Below are 15224 nucleotides of genomic sequence, written 5' to 3' on the forward strand. Positions count from 1 at the left end.
TTCCCAATGCATGAAGAAAAACTTGTTCATAAAGTAAAATTCAACTTTATACAAATTAATATGCCCCACACATCAAGAATTTGTTAGATGAAATACAACAGATAGATTGGAAATGGAATGGAAGGAGAAAAAAGACTTTGAACATCTAGAAATCTGGAGAATAATTTTGAAACCTTGCATTGCTCTTTTCCCGTAGTCGGGAGAAGGCCTTAAATTCCGACTCTGGAGTTGATCGTCCAAGTAGCACCTGCTGTCAGATGATGTTACTGGCACACTGACCTTGAGCTGCTTTTCTAAGGTGTTGATGGGCTGTGCTTTGCTGTTTATGCTCTCACACAGATGCCCTTGTTCCAAGGTCAAGTGTCTGTGAAGCCACAACCGACCAGGGTTGACTGACAGAGGCTATAGAAGAGAGAGCTTTTTCCAGCAAAGCTGAGTGACTCATTCTGGGCCTGTAAGAAGACTGCCTTCACTAGCATCACTTTCTAAGCCTTGTGTTTCTCAACTCTTTTAAACAAAGTCCAAGAGACACATATGAATTTTTTTCAGTATACGTAGCGGTCTCCTCTGACCACAGCTAAGCACCTACTGGGTACCTGGGGAGTATCTAAAAACACGCCAGGGAGTTTGGGTTTCCCACCGTAACGGGGGCTGCTACCGAGATGTGGAAGAAGTCAGGTTCGGACAGTGCCAGGCAGTCCTGCAAAACAAAGAATCAATTCTTCCAAATTCTCCTGGGGGAAGCACTGGTGGGCTGTCCACATAAGAGGTCATCTCCTCATACCGTACACACACACACCTCATTTTTTCTCTACACGGTGATTATCAGCATCGCTTCTCTTTAAGACAAATAACAAACCATGAGAAACTAACTACCCCAGGAGCACCCAGGCAGCGTTATGACTAAGAACATGTAGAAGTCAGCATCTGCGCTACAGCAGCCTGTTTGTCTCCTACTGGATGCCAGGCACGATGCTCCCATCTAACGCCAGCAGTCTGAAGCGCACCAGCTGCTGCAGGGAGGGTGTGGCACTCTGCCTCGGCGCTCTGCCAAACCACATTAATCATCTTCTTTCCAGACCCTACTAGCATGATGGCTAACATCCCCGTTAGCCGGGACTCTGGATCTCCCATCTGAAGAACAACAGAAAATGAGAGAAGGGGTAACACGAGGGAGATAAATAGCACAGGATTAAACCACTTCATGTAATAAGACTGGGTATGTTCTTGAAACGATGGCATTATTGAAAAGATGAGGGGAGGGGTATAGCTCAGTGGTAGACTGTGTGCTTAGCATGCACAAGGTCCTGGGTTCAATCCCCTGTACCTCCACTAAAAAAAAAAAGAAAGAAAAAAAGATGAGAAGTATGGAATTTCTACAAATTAGTCACATGACAGAATGCAACAGACCAACTTCTTCTTTAAGTCAAGTCTATAAAAACAGAACAATCACTTCCTAGGTGATCTTTTACTTCAAGGAGTAGTTTTCACACGTTGTGTTACTTTAAAGATAAACGTGCAATGCCCCAATGTTAAAAGTCATCTTAAGACAGGAAAGAGAGGAAGACAGGAAAGGAAAGAAAGAAGGAGGAGGGGGTGGAGAAAGAGAGATTGAGTGTTAGATTTCTATCTCTAAATGTTTAGTAAAGGCATGAATTAGAGTGATCATAGTATTTATTGAGCAAATGGGATCTTCTTGAAAGTCAGGTATCTCTAACCAGATGGGATGCTGGGACAGCAGGTATAAACGGGGACTGCACTTGGGACAAGCTGGGATACAGAGTCATCCAACATGCCATAGCAAACTCAGACGCTGCCTTTAGATTCGACCTTGTTGACAAATGACATTTAAGCCTTATGAGCTGTTATGCAGCATACTGTGGTGAGAAAAGCATGAAGATATGAAGAATTTCTCACCGAAAAAAAAAAAAAAGGTAAAAACTGGCTGCCCATTCATTCATTCATACGATAAATATTTATTGGTTTCCTACTGTGTGGCCAGTACTATGCTGTGTTCCTGAACTGGACTGAAAAAAAAAAATCCCTAAATGATCCAGACATTTGAGTTGCCCCTACTAGTGGAAAAAAGAAGTAATTCTACAAAACCTCAGCTATCAAGAACCTTCAAAGAATGCTCATTAGGTTGGAGTCAAATTCTCAGCGTCGCTGAGATGTACAACATTTTAAACAGCACATTTAAAAGGAAATCATTTTAAATAGAAATACTTCTAAAATGTGTTACAGTGATGAACACAATTTAACTTTTACTTAGAGAATCAAGATAATGACACTGGTGAGAATCATTGCACTGTACTCAGGGATGCTCTCAGGGATTACTCCAGCATTCAGAGCTTCTAGTGTTAATGCCAAAACATCCCACGTGACTAAGCATTTCACATTCTTACATTTATGTGTCATTATTTTTCTGTCTTTTTTATTGTTAGGCTGTCACTTGTCAATACCATCACTATGCCTATTTGTAACAAGAGTAGTCATTTAAATTCACCTAATATGTGGCAGATGTGTAGTCCATATATTGCTTCATTTAGTCCTTAAAATTATTTTAAGGGATAATATGGCATTGTGACCATTTTACAAATGAGGAAATTTGAGGCACTGAGAAGTAAAGTTTTTTGCAACAAGGTCAAAGAGCTGGAATCAACTCAGGCAGCCTACCACATTTGCCTATTATACCATGTAAGCATGCCCACATTCACCTGATTATGCTACGTGCTTGAAAATTTTAGAGATAAATGTAAGGTAAAAGAACACACAGCATCTGGGAAAAACAAACATGTGTCTGAGGGAATCAACTCTATGACATCTAGATTTATCATCAGGCTTTTTTTCCATCTCTATAGTTCACAAATATGCCTGTGTGGGTAAAGTTTGTTAGAAAACTGAGTTGGCCAAGTTTGCTGAGCCTTGGAATTAATTATAATTAAAATAAAAACATTTTAAAATATAAACTTAGTCATTTTTTTCCAACTCTTCTTATGTGGGTTGTTTTCTCATTAGAAATTTAGTTTTTTAAGAAAAGCAGTTTAATTTTGGTTACATGAATTTTTAAGACTATAAAGACAGTTATTTGGCACAGGAAATATGCCAGAAAGACATCAAGTATCAGGTGATAGAAATTCATAAACACATGAACAAAGCATCCATTCATTCATCGGCTTATTGAAAAGCAAATGAGAACATTGTGTAGGTTGCTAAGACAACTGAGATGTGATGATTAAATGTGAGATAATGAGCAGAATCTCTCTGTACCTTTGCGAATCAAATTTTTGGAATCCTTACTAAGCCTTCATCTATATTTATGGCTGAAACTTTAAAAGCATTACTTTAAAAAAAAGAAACAAACAAAGCAGACTTCAGGCGAGGAAGACGCTTAAAGCCTTCCGATCAGGAGAGAGCCTTGGTCTTGGAGAATGTGTGTGGGGTGGCAGAGACATGTTTCTGGCTGGGGATCAACCCCATCTTGCAGTAGTGATGGATGAGGTGCCTGGCAGAGACGATTACCAATAAGTCATGAACAAATATTTGCAACTGATTTATTTAAATTCCAAGTAAACATTTTCAAAATACAGAAAGACTAGAAATAGAAGCTTTTTTTAGGACGTGGCTATTTCAAATTTGAAACATCATTTCAGCCAGACTGTTCTCCCCACTGTTGCTTGAATGTGCCAAAAAGGCTTCGACTGAAGGGCCTGTACACCCCTCATTCCAGAGGGAATGCACTTCCCCAAGCCTTCTTCTTGACTTATTCTCTCATCTCCTTCCATTTAAGTCATTACTTAAATATCATCCAATTTAAAATCACAACCTACTCCCCAATACTCCTCATCTTCCCTTTTATTCCCTAGAATTGCTCCCTTTCTAACACACTCCACTATTACATATGCTCCTGTTTTGTTCACTGAAGTATCTCAAGCTCTCAGACCAGTGCCTGACACACAGTAAATACTCAATAAATGGTAACTTTAAGGGCAAGAGTAAGTGTTCCTGTAATTGAATTGCTGAAAGGAAAACTAAGATGCTTTGGTTTGTTCTCATGTTAAGTTGGCCCAACACAAAATGGGACCCCCAATGTTTCTACTCCCATTGAGTCTAGAACTTCGTACTAAAGATACCCCAAGTGCAGAATACCCACAAAGATTTAAGCCGCTCAGTAACTCAGAGCAGACTACCAGCCAGCGTGGTACACACTCAGAGATCGTAGCGGCCTCCATCCGTAAGAATTTTAATTATTACTGTGATGCAAAGAAGAGTCTTATTCCAGCTCCTCTGGTACTCTGGATAAAAGTCACTAATCAAATGCTACTTTATGTGATGTGTTACTCTGACCAAATTAATTGAAAAACTGTTTTTAACCATAAAGACTTCAGAAGAACTCAGTTATTATAGGAGAGACTGACCAGGAACACAGCCATTCTCTGGAATTCATCACTGATACATGTGGGGAAATCAAGAGTTTTCTCATTTTTAGAGAATAATGCAGGTTGTCAGAGAAAAGCCAGATCCCTCCCACTGCTACCTTACCCGTTTCAAGCCAAATCTATTATTTCATATTCTTAAGACAAAAAAATAAATAAATACATGATGTAGAAAATTCAGAAAATGTGTTTAAACCGTGAAAAGAATAATAGTGTATAAAGCCTTCCCTCAGATAACCACGATTTGCTACATATCTTGCAGGCTTTTTAAGTCAGTCAGTCTCATTGCAGGATTCCCTGCCTTCTCATTGCAGGATTCCCTGCCTCCATGCATCTGTGCCAGAGCTGATCTGTCAGCACAAGTACAATTTTAATCATGTTATTACATGATCAGAAACCCACTGGTGACCTCCCAATGCCTGAAAGACAAGTTTGGACTCCAAGTGATTGATTGCCGATTGTAGTTCTCTAGGCATGTTTGAGAGTTGGTTTCAAAAGAAAGTCTAAACCTCGTCACTCATTTGATAAAATTATCTTCAGAAAGGTAAATAATTGCAGTATGAAGTATATTCATCAATTATCTAACAACTGGATTAACCACAGGAAATGGAGAAAGCAATTTATATTTGGATTGGTATCTGAGAGCAGAAAAGGAGCTTGGGTTCATGGAATAGTAACTGGTCAGCTTGGGGATGGGGACAGCAAGGTCAAAGGCTGGTAGAAGGGTTTACAAAAAGAGGTAAATGGAACTCCTCTTACTCTGAAGTCTGGTTGCCACTCCACATAATGCTCTCTCAAGCTATCTCTGCTTTGCAGATCATAGTCTGCAGATGTCTGGCCCATGAAATTGAGCTCCAAATCTCCACACTAGTGAAATGGATAACCAGTGAGTTACATCTAACCAGGGAAGGAGAGAGTGAAATATGCTGGGTTATGTGAATGAAGGACTTGGGGAAGTGGGATTGGAGGAAACAGATGGGTTATGTTCCCCACAAGCAGGGGAAAGCAGGGAGCACTTGATGGGCTGTCTGTTCAGCATCCTTTTCGTGGAAGTTGTTCTCACCCCTGATTCATATGCTCCCAAAGGTGGCTCCTTAAAGCCACTCTGATACCATTCCCTTCCCTGGAAATTTGGAACTGAGATAAAGAAAAGGAGAGAGAGTCTGTTATCTGGGTGCCTAAAGAGGTAAGAATGATAAAATTGAGAGCAGTGTCACATAGACATTTTCCTATTGTGGGGCCTGGAGAAAAAAATAAGACTGATCAGCCAACCGTCACAAAGAGAGAGAAAGACACTGAAGCAGTGAGGACACAGCTGGATAAGAGATGAACAGGATTCGGTCCCTGGCCCCAGACTGCCAGAGATCCAGCAAGCTTTGTCTCCTCAATTCCTCTAACATGTTATGCTCCTTTAAGAACAAAACAACCAAATAACACAAAACCCTCCCCTTTTCTACTTAACCTGGTTCATATCAGTAGCTGCGGCTAATAAAAGAGTCATAACTAAAATAACTCGGAATCCAAGCCAACCACAATCCAAGCTAATTTACCTGCTTTCCAACCTCACCTACTATATCCCCATGCGAATCAAATGGGACTACTCACCAACCAAAAAAGATACCTTTCAATTTCGGTTTCAGTTTCTAGATCTTGTTGTTTTAAACCTCACTGTGGGTTCTCTTTCTCCCATTTCTTCAAATCTCATCTATTCCTTGATAATCAACTGGCATCCTAACTTTTCCACACAACTCTTCCCAACCACACTGGCCCACAGTGCTCAGCACTCAAGCTACACTCTGGTATGCTATTCTCGACCCTTCCTCCGTGAAATGAGCTCATCTGTAAAACTACCAGGAAAGTACTGTCCTAAAAAGATGCTCTCGGGTAGCCACACAGTACACAAATACAGTACTTTACTCTAATGTCTATGTAGGAAATGTCAACAGGAGAGAGAGAATGAAAGCCAAGTTATGTAAGTGACTGGTACATACTTTTTTCTGGAATATACTCTCTAGGACCCATGTTAAATTCATATACTCTTCTGTCAATTTGGAACTAAAGGAAGAAAATGAAATGGGACTCAAAGCACATCTAACATACCAGAATAAGGGAAACGGGAGAGTGGGTAGCAGGCAGCCCAGGTAATCCTTGACCTCTAATGGACAGCAATTAGGCATGAACAGTACATGCTCCTATTTTTACCTCTTGCACACAATTTCACTTTTAAGGTTATTTGTTCATGCTTCTGTGTCTACTCTAAATGCCCACTAAACACTGCAGGACCTGTCTGAATGACCATCGAATGGGGCAATCCCATATGGTAAGTGTATCATTTAAGAAAGGCTCATCCAACAGCCTGGCAGAATAAAAAGGTAAGGTCTACGTCCAAGGAAGCCACAAGGGGCTTTGTTGTATTAGTTCAGAGGGGACGTGGTGAGAGCCTGAACTTTCACAGTGACAGTGGGAAGGGGCAGGATAAAGATACTCAGAACACAGCAGAGGAAAATTAAATACAATTTGATGACCTACAGGATTTGGGAAAGGAAAGAGGGGAATAGGTCAAAGCTGACTCTAAAGTTCCGAGGCAAAACAACTGAGAGAATTATCCCTGGAAAGCTCCTTGGGGAGGGAAAGTAATGATTACAATCCTGTAATGGGGAGTTTGAGGTCGCCATGAGAAATCCCTAATAAAATTAACATTAGGAATTTGTGGTTACAAGAGCCAATCCAGGAGAGACTGCAAGCTGGATTTGTGTATTTGGAAGTTATTCATTCACTTAACAGTTATGTGTTGAAGATCTGTTACATGCCAGGCTCTGAGCTGTATCCTAATGTTTCAATGGGGAGCAAAAGAACTTTGTGGAGCTTGCAGTGTGTAAAGCAGGCATTCATCAAATGGGTCACCTCTGAAGGAGAAGCATATGAGGCCAGGAAGCCGTATGACAGTCAGACCAGAGCAGCTGGCTGGCCAGCCAAGGCTTTGCTGAAGAAGCACTGAGCAGAGATCTGAAGGATGAATTGAAGTTCAGGAGGTGAGCAAAGGTGGGAGGGGGAGGGTAGAGCAAAGAGGGAAAGAATGGTCCAGCCTCTGTGCAAGGAGGAACATGGCATCTGGGAATGCAGACCTTCTCACCAGGATCGTGACTGACAGTGAGGCTGGACTAACAGGAAGTGGCCAGAGCATTCAAGGTGTTGTCGGCCATATCAAGACGTGAACAGAGATTATGCATGAAAAAATATGAAATAGAAGGAAAGCAAAAAAAGATCAGGAATAGACCCTCAGGATCTGAAGACAGCTAATAATGTAACAAAGTCCAAGAAATGGTTAAATAATTCCATGCACTATACAGCTAGATTGTGTTATTGAAAGAATCTAATTTTTTGGAACTACATCTTGAAATTTTCCAGTTTGAGGAAATGCAACCTGGTATTAATAATTTTTGATACTTCTTGGAGACAGAATATTGGGTGAGATGGACCTCTGATTTGACACCGTGAAATACTTTGTGTGTTTTCACCAAGGGGCCCTTAGTTTTCACTGCTATGAAAATGATACACCATTTGATTTTTCGACGGGCAATTATATCCAGATAAACATTTCAGACTTCTGGAATTACTTCAATAATTATTTTACTAGAAAATTACCATGTCTAACTTAATACCTTAAATATAACATTGTCAAATCATAACTATTTACATAAGATGAATTAGTTGCATTTCTTAAGCTTTTACACATAGACATTGAATAGATAAACTTCCTGAGGCTCACTTCGATATTCAGCTGAGATTAATTCCAATGCTACTTTAAAAGTTGGAGAGTTGCTCTGCCTCTCTCTTGATAATTGTAAAGTATAGTCAAAGGCACCCTCACCAGTACCCAAAGAATCTTTTTTCATTCTCCATGTGGAAAAATGAACATCTTAAATCATATGTACCATAAGTACTTCCTATATATATTTTAATATTCTCCTTTAGATCTCCTTACTATAACCTGTTGGCAATACTATAGCGATGATGAGATGGATCAGTAACTGGAGGAGAACTGGCGTAACTCCTAGAAGTCACTTCAGAGCTCAATTTCACCAAAACTTTTATTTCCATTTACTCCTTGGTCAACAAAACAAGTATATAACAAAATTGCCTGATTTGAGTTTTATTTCCTTTCTACATTATTGATCTCTTCTTAGTCAAAGTGTTCCACTAGTTAGTAATCCAAAAAGGAAAAAGTAAAGAGAAACAGAAGATCACCAAAGAAATCATTCTGGTATTATGGGGACTACTTTAACATACAGGCACCCGAAGATATTTGCCAAGAATGCAATTAAAGAATGAAATAAATTATTTCTTCACCTCATATCAGAAATAAAAAAGACGAAAAGTAGAAAAGTTTAAAAAAAAATGTGATTCACAGAAACGTCTACCTTCACTCATCCAGGAACTATTATATTAAAATTTAACAAAAACCATGTATTTTCAGGGATGGCGCAAAAAGGTACAAGTCACACCAATAAAATCACCATGAATATAGAAAAAGTAACATAAAAATGATAATTCAGTTTATGTTTTAAGATGGTCTTTCTAGTAACAGACTTAATTTTAGGGTAAAGTAAAGCATGAGAAATACAAATTTAGTTTTCTCATGTACCCATTTTATGGTTAACAACAGATTTAAGAACAAAGGCCGACAATACTACATTCTCAACATGGTTAGCAACACAGAGGAAAACAGAAGTAAATTTAAGGAATGTCAGCTTTTTCTACAAAGCACATTCTATCCCTTTCCATATGACATCAAGTTCAATATAGTTTTATGAAACTGAGAGAATACTGTCCCTAGCATCTTTTAGTATATATACATGTTATTTCTAAGAAGACATTTTACTTTATTTATATTGTATAAGTTTGTAAATTCTCTTTTTTCAAAGTTATCAGACATCTGTGGCCCAAGCATCTCTTTCCAAAAGAGGAATTAAGGCCAAGCAAGACAAAGAATTCGCTGATAACACATATGTCACTCCAAGAATTTCCCTGACAAAGTCTCCACACCCAACTTAATTACTTCCCTACTGTAAAAACACTTTCCATCTGCATTTATTCTAATCTTTTCAAATCCAAAACCAACACACTATAAAGCTAGCTAAATAAATGAATGATATTAGCTTTAGGTTCCATGTGAGGGAGCATTTTATAAGGCAGTGAGTGGGTCTCTAGCTCCCACGCATTTTATGCTGATACAGTATTTCATTTTGAGCTCAGTTCTTTATTTTAGATTTGTTTAGAATAGAATTACCTAGCCCCAGGCCTTATATCTCAGTCTGAACCAATCTCTCTCTCTCTTTCATACACACACACAGAGCAGAAGGAGGGAGACAGGGAAGGGGAGAAGAGAGGGAGGGGAGGGGAAGAGGGAAAGGAAGAGAGAGAGAGAGAGAGAATGTATGAATGCTTGTGGTTTTTAATGAGCAAAAAAGAAATTACTCATACATGTATGTACTAAAGTAATGATGCCTGGTGTCTATAATAAAGACATTTTGAGGTTTTTTTTTTTTGAGGGGGGTGTTGATTATAAAAACTGAACCTCAGTACATGCATATAATAAATACTGTGGGCATCCCTTGATTCGCTGACTACACAGTAAGTCATTGTATCCTTTTTGTGCAAGAATGTTCTTTAGTGTGTCTTTATTCTCTTTTTAGTGTTCCATCACTGCATTAACTAATGCAGTCCTGGCACTCCCAGACCTAATATCTGTGAATAAATAGAGAGCCCAAGAACAGCCACCTCCTCTGTTACTGACATGACAGGGAGTGAACACTGTCTTTTGCACCAGAAATTAGGAGAGGGGACCAGCCACTATCAAACTGTCTGAGCAACACTGAACCAATAAATGATTCTAGGTTATCTTGAAGGCCTTTCCATCTCGGGCTTTTATAAATAAGGATTGTTTTATTTGTTTGTCTGTTTTTGATATCACAAGGCTTTAGAGTCCTTAGAAATTGATTTGCCTCATTTTGTCTATTTATATTATAGATTATGTAGGAAACTAGGAATCTCATAAAGGTCAGCAAAATGACTTAGAAGGACATGCCCACAGAGTACAGAGCTTGGGGCTCCCCTTCCAATAATCCCCATGTACCCTGGAATTACTCAGCTTTCTAGGAAAGATGCAGTGGTTCATCCCTTTCCTGATGCCCCAATAAGCTGAAATTACTTGGTTCTATTTTGATACCTAATTATAAAAGACAAAAGACAAAAGTCAAATGTCAAAAATCCTGTATCATATTACACACTTTTGATAATCCAAAAGAAAAGACCACATACTTTTTACTATATTTTACTACAGTATTTCTAGGAAATGATTAGAAGAATATCATACTACATAAAACAAAGGAAGACTTACTCAAACTGTAAATGGGCTGTGTATATAATATATACTTGCTTTCCAAAAGGAAAATACGGTGGTCATTAACATTATACCTAGATCTGTATTGTTTTACTGTACCAAGAAAATCACTGCATATACCATGTGCTGAAGCAAGTAGGACAAAATAAACTAAGACCCATCTCACTATTAAGCAACAATGTCTTAATGCAAGAAGGTGAATTATATCATTAACAGTGTATGAAGGATATGCACAAATGGTAGGTACAGTGCTTTCACTTACTCATTTAAAATTGAAGCCTGGATTTTGAAATAAAAACAATGAAAATGCGTAGACCTAAAAAAGTCTGTTGGGCATCTGGGCCAACCACAAACAACTAAATGGTGCTAAATTCCTGTAGTGTTGCCCTCTGTCCACTTTAATTCATCTTTTTCCAGGCTGTATATAATCAAAAAGAGAAGGCCAAGTTAATTCTGATTTTTCCAATTTGATAGCATTCTCAAAATCTAGCAATGTTTGATTAAAAGAAAACAGCTAGTTTTTTTGGTAAACACAGATTTAAATGTTATTCAGTTTCTGGCAAAATTTTCAATGTGACTACAGTATAAGAAGAAATTAGAAAGAAAACTGAGGGTGACCTCAAAATAATGAATGCTAAGGGAACATATTTTCAAGTATTTCCCGAGATCTTTCCACTATTGTTTCTTAAAGTTGACTTCAATCAGTGTCCTTTTTATTAATATTATGATTAATGACATCTTGGCCAGAATAATGTATAATTTCCATGCAGATAAGTTCGATGTTTTAAATCACAGTTGCATCTGGAGTATAACATCGTATTAGTTCTCCAAAACTGCAATTTTTCTTAAAGAAGTCTTGGCCTCTGTTTTACTGTACCTGGAATTCTGGGGTTCTGGGACATCTGACTCTGTGCACGTTTTCTTTACCTGTAAGAAAAAAGTACTAGTTATTCTCAGATGAAAATACAACTTCCTCACTCAGGTTCGTACACTTGTTAAACTTACAGTGGACACAGCTCTGCTCACCAAGATCTCTATAAAATACTCCCCACATTTTACAGCGGCAGCACACAGTATTAAATAGTGTATTTCATTATTATCCCGTGAACAGCTGCCAAAGGCACTTCCCTAGACTCCATTAGCATGTAAAATGTTGAGCTAAAATAGCTTGGGACTAGCTTAACTAGGAACAAAGAAACCAAAGAACCAGCTTTCCCACTTAGGAACTGGAAAGCCATACTGTTCTCAGTTCACTAAGAAATGTTTTTCCAATCGATACTGCTTCTGTCTCCCACTAAAGCGCACAATAATAAACACCAGGTTCTGGGGGCAACGCACAGTGTTAGCTAAAACATTCATATATTAATTTTCATTTTCCCAATCCAGTGGCTGTATGTTTTATATATTTCTCAGCATATCAATTAAGTTTCGGCATTGCACACAGACTTCTCACATATATTTGCGGTATATTTTGCAGACTATATTTCAACTTTGTGGTTTTTAACCCACAAAAGGTAAAGAATGAAAATAACTTGTACTTTCAGGACATGCTATCCATTTCTGGACAAAAATGTGTGATATATCCTCTAAAATAAGGTAAAGCACAAATCCATTGCCTTTCACAATTTAACGTCAAGCACAGACACTTACATCTGATTATTATGGTCTTAATAGTACATAATATGCAAAGTAGACTCAATTTCAAAAATCTCTTAACATGGAGCACAAACATATACATTAGCCAGTCCATCATCATACACTCTGAGTGTTTACATTGCCATGGTCTACCTATACAACCTACAGAACCCAAGGCATTTTGACTTCTAATATATAGCTTGGAAGTGAAAAACAAGTCTACGGAATATACACCGTGGGCATAGACCACGACTGTGAACTGTGATACAAAGAGCACTAGTTAAGAGTCAGCTTTCAATTTTAAAGATAGAGAATTGTCTCCCCAGCTCACAAAGTAATTCTTTCCTCCTCTGACTCATAAGAATGCTTAAAAAACAAATACACACAAAAAAACCCCCTACGCTTCCAAAAATCTACGCCTTTTGCTTTCAGCTCTAATCCTAGACATTTTATAATCTGGGAAATCAATTATTTGCTTGATTAACTGTACTCTCATCTACATCCTGTGTGTACATATATATAGTACAAAAATAAAACTGATTAGCAACGAGATTATCATCTCTGCCCTATTATGTAACACCTATGTTCTTAATGTGAAATTCAGCACCATGAGATGGGAGAGTGAAGAAATATTTTTGAATAGTAAGTTTGAAAAAAAAGAAAAGGGAAAAATGGTATACCTTTTAAAAAAGTAAACATAAAATTTACTATGAAGCCTGCGAAAGTTTTACGTCTATTAAAAATTCCAAGAAAAATAAGAACTAAAAGGGAAGAAAACGATAATGAAACCCTTTTTTCCCTCTGGTTCTTTCCTATGATCAATCATCAGAAACTGTATGACTTGCCCAAAGAATATGTAGAAATCACCTCAAAGTGAACGTCACTTTCTGAAAGACTATGATAACTTGACTGTGGGATTGACCAACCACACAAGCACGCCAGACATACACTCCCAGGCACACATCAGAATGAACCAAGCTTCCTGTGGTTTAAAAAGCAAAGTTTTCTTTTTTTTTTTTTTAAATCTTTAATATCCATGGCTTTACAAAACATCATTCTCCAAATACCTAACAGGAAAGTTCTGATTATTTTAATTTATTCTCAAAGTAGTAATTGTAATGTCAGAAAATACATCTATTGATCACTTACTATCTAGTATGCAGGGAGTCCCAGATTCATAGCTAATGCTATGAATAATAAGTATGTGATGAAAGATTGACGTAGGTAAAGATACTCTTTTAGATACTGTAAGAGCTTTGCATTCTTCAAAGTAATTCTTTTTAGGGGTTTAATTCATTTGTTCATGGTCACAGTAGGAAATAGTTAAGATATAATGACTACTACAGGAGAGGTCTATACAGTGTTGTGGATGTTCAGAGGACAACCTACCCCAGCTAAAGGAAGGTGGGGATGGCAACAAAGGAAGTGATTCCAAACTAAGTCTTAAAGAACACAGGTTTCAAAGACTAAGTCTGGAGAAAGATGGGTATTTCAACATCAACATCATGGGGTTTGCCATATTATGAAGACCTTATAAATGGTAAAGAATCTGGAATTTAATCTTAGGGTAATGAAGACCATGGAAGGATTTTAAGAAACAGACTTGGGCAGAGATGGTATAGAAGACAGTGTGGAAGGAAACAGGCTGAGGACTGAAAGGCAGGTAAGAGCCTAATGCAACAAGAGGAAGCATACGTTCCATGAAAGCAGGGATGGCACTGATCCTGCACATCACTAATCCCTAGCCTTGAACAGATGTTCCTTGCTACGGTCTGAATATTTGCGTCCCTCCAGAATTCATTTGTTTAACCCCCAAAGATTAGGAAGTGGGAAGTCTGGGAGGTGTCCAGATCAAGATGGTGAAATCTTTACGAATGGGATTAATGCTTTTATGAAAGAGACCCCACGGAGTCCCAAGCCCTTCTACCAATGTGAGGACACGGTGAGAAGTTGCTGGATATGAACCAGGAGATGGGCTCTCACCATATACAACCATGCTGGAGCTTCCATCTTAGACTTCCCAGCCTCCAAAACTGTGAGAAATAAATTTCTGATGTTTATGTAAACTACTCAGTCTGTGGTATTTTGTTACAGCAGCCCATGGACTATGTATCTAGGTAACAGTATTTAATCTATGAAGACAGAGGTGATGGATGAAATCCTCCTTTTACACGTGAGAAAACCGTGCCTCAAAGAGGGTAAACGACTTGACAGTGTCCCACAGGCAGTAGTAACAGGGATGGAATCAGAACTGAATGCTACATATACAGCAAGCCTTTCTGTATATACTATGCTGGATTTGCCAGTTACTTTTATTAGAGTGTCCTAAAATTAAGCGCTAAAACTAACATTCTATGGAACGATTTTTGAAGGAGAACTTACGATTTTTCTTGTGATACATCAACCATTAAATGAATCTTGTAAATGGGACTACTGAAGTAACCAATTTTTAACCAAGCACTTATAACGTATAAAGTCCGTCAGCAAAGTAAGACAAGTTTTGAAGAAATTATCCAAATACCTCTAGCATCCACCACCACCACCACCCTAACAAGTGCAAAGATGTCTAATGGAAACAATGTCTGGCTTTTTTGGGGGTTGGGGGGTGTCTGAGATATCAGGATCCACTCATTTAACAAAACTTTACTGAATGCCTTGGGGTATAAGAGGCACCATTCTGGGCATAGAGATGAACCAGACCTGAACAGTCCAGCAGGGTAACCACTAGCCACACATGGCTATTTAGAACT

The 15224-nt window shown here is 38.4% G+C and overlaps 1 protein-coding gene across 10 annotated transcripts in view; it reads right to left on the reverse strand.

Moving 5' to 3' along the window:
* EYA4 (EYA transcriptional coactivator and phosphatase 4) overlaps positions 1–15224 on the reverse strand; it is a 243609-nt gene that overhangs the window by 106018 nt on the left and 122367 nt on the right. For all 10 annotated transcript variants that reach the window (XM_064486678.1, XM_064486679.1, XM_064486675.1 and 7 more), the window contains exon 3: positions 11717–11766. In XM_064486678.1, coding sequence (XP_064342748.1) covers positions 11717–11766 — 50 coding nt within the window. The remainder of the gene's footprint in view (positions 1–11716; positions 11767–15224) is intronic.

The sequence above is a fragment of the Camelus dromedarius genome, chromosome 6, assembly GCF_036321535.1.
Source record: "Camelus dromedarius isolate mCamDro1 chromosome 6, mCamDro1.pat, whole genome shotgun sequence".
Lineage (NCBI taxonomy): Eukaryota > Metazoa > Chordata > Mammalia > Artiodactyla > Camelidae > Camelus > Camelus dromedarius.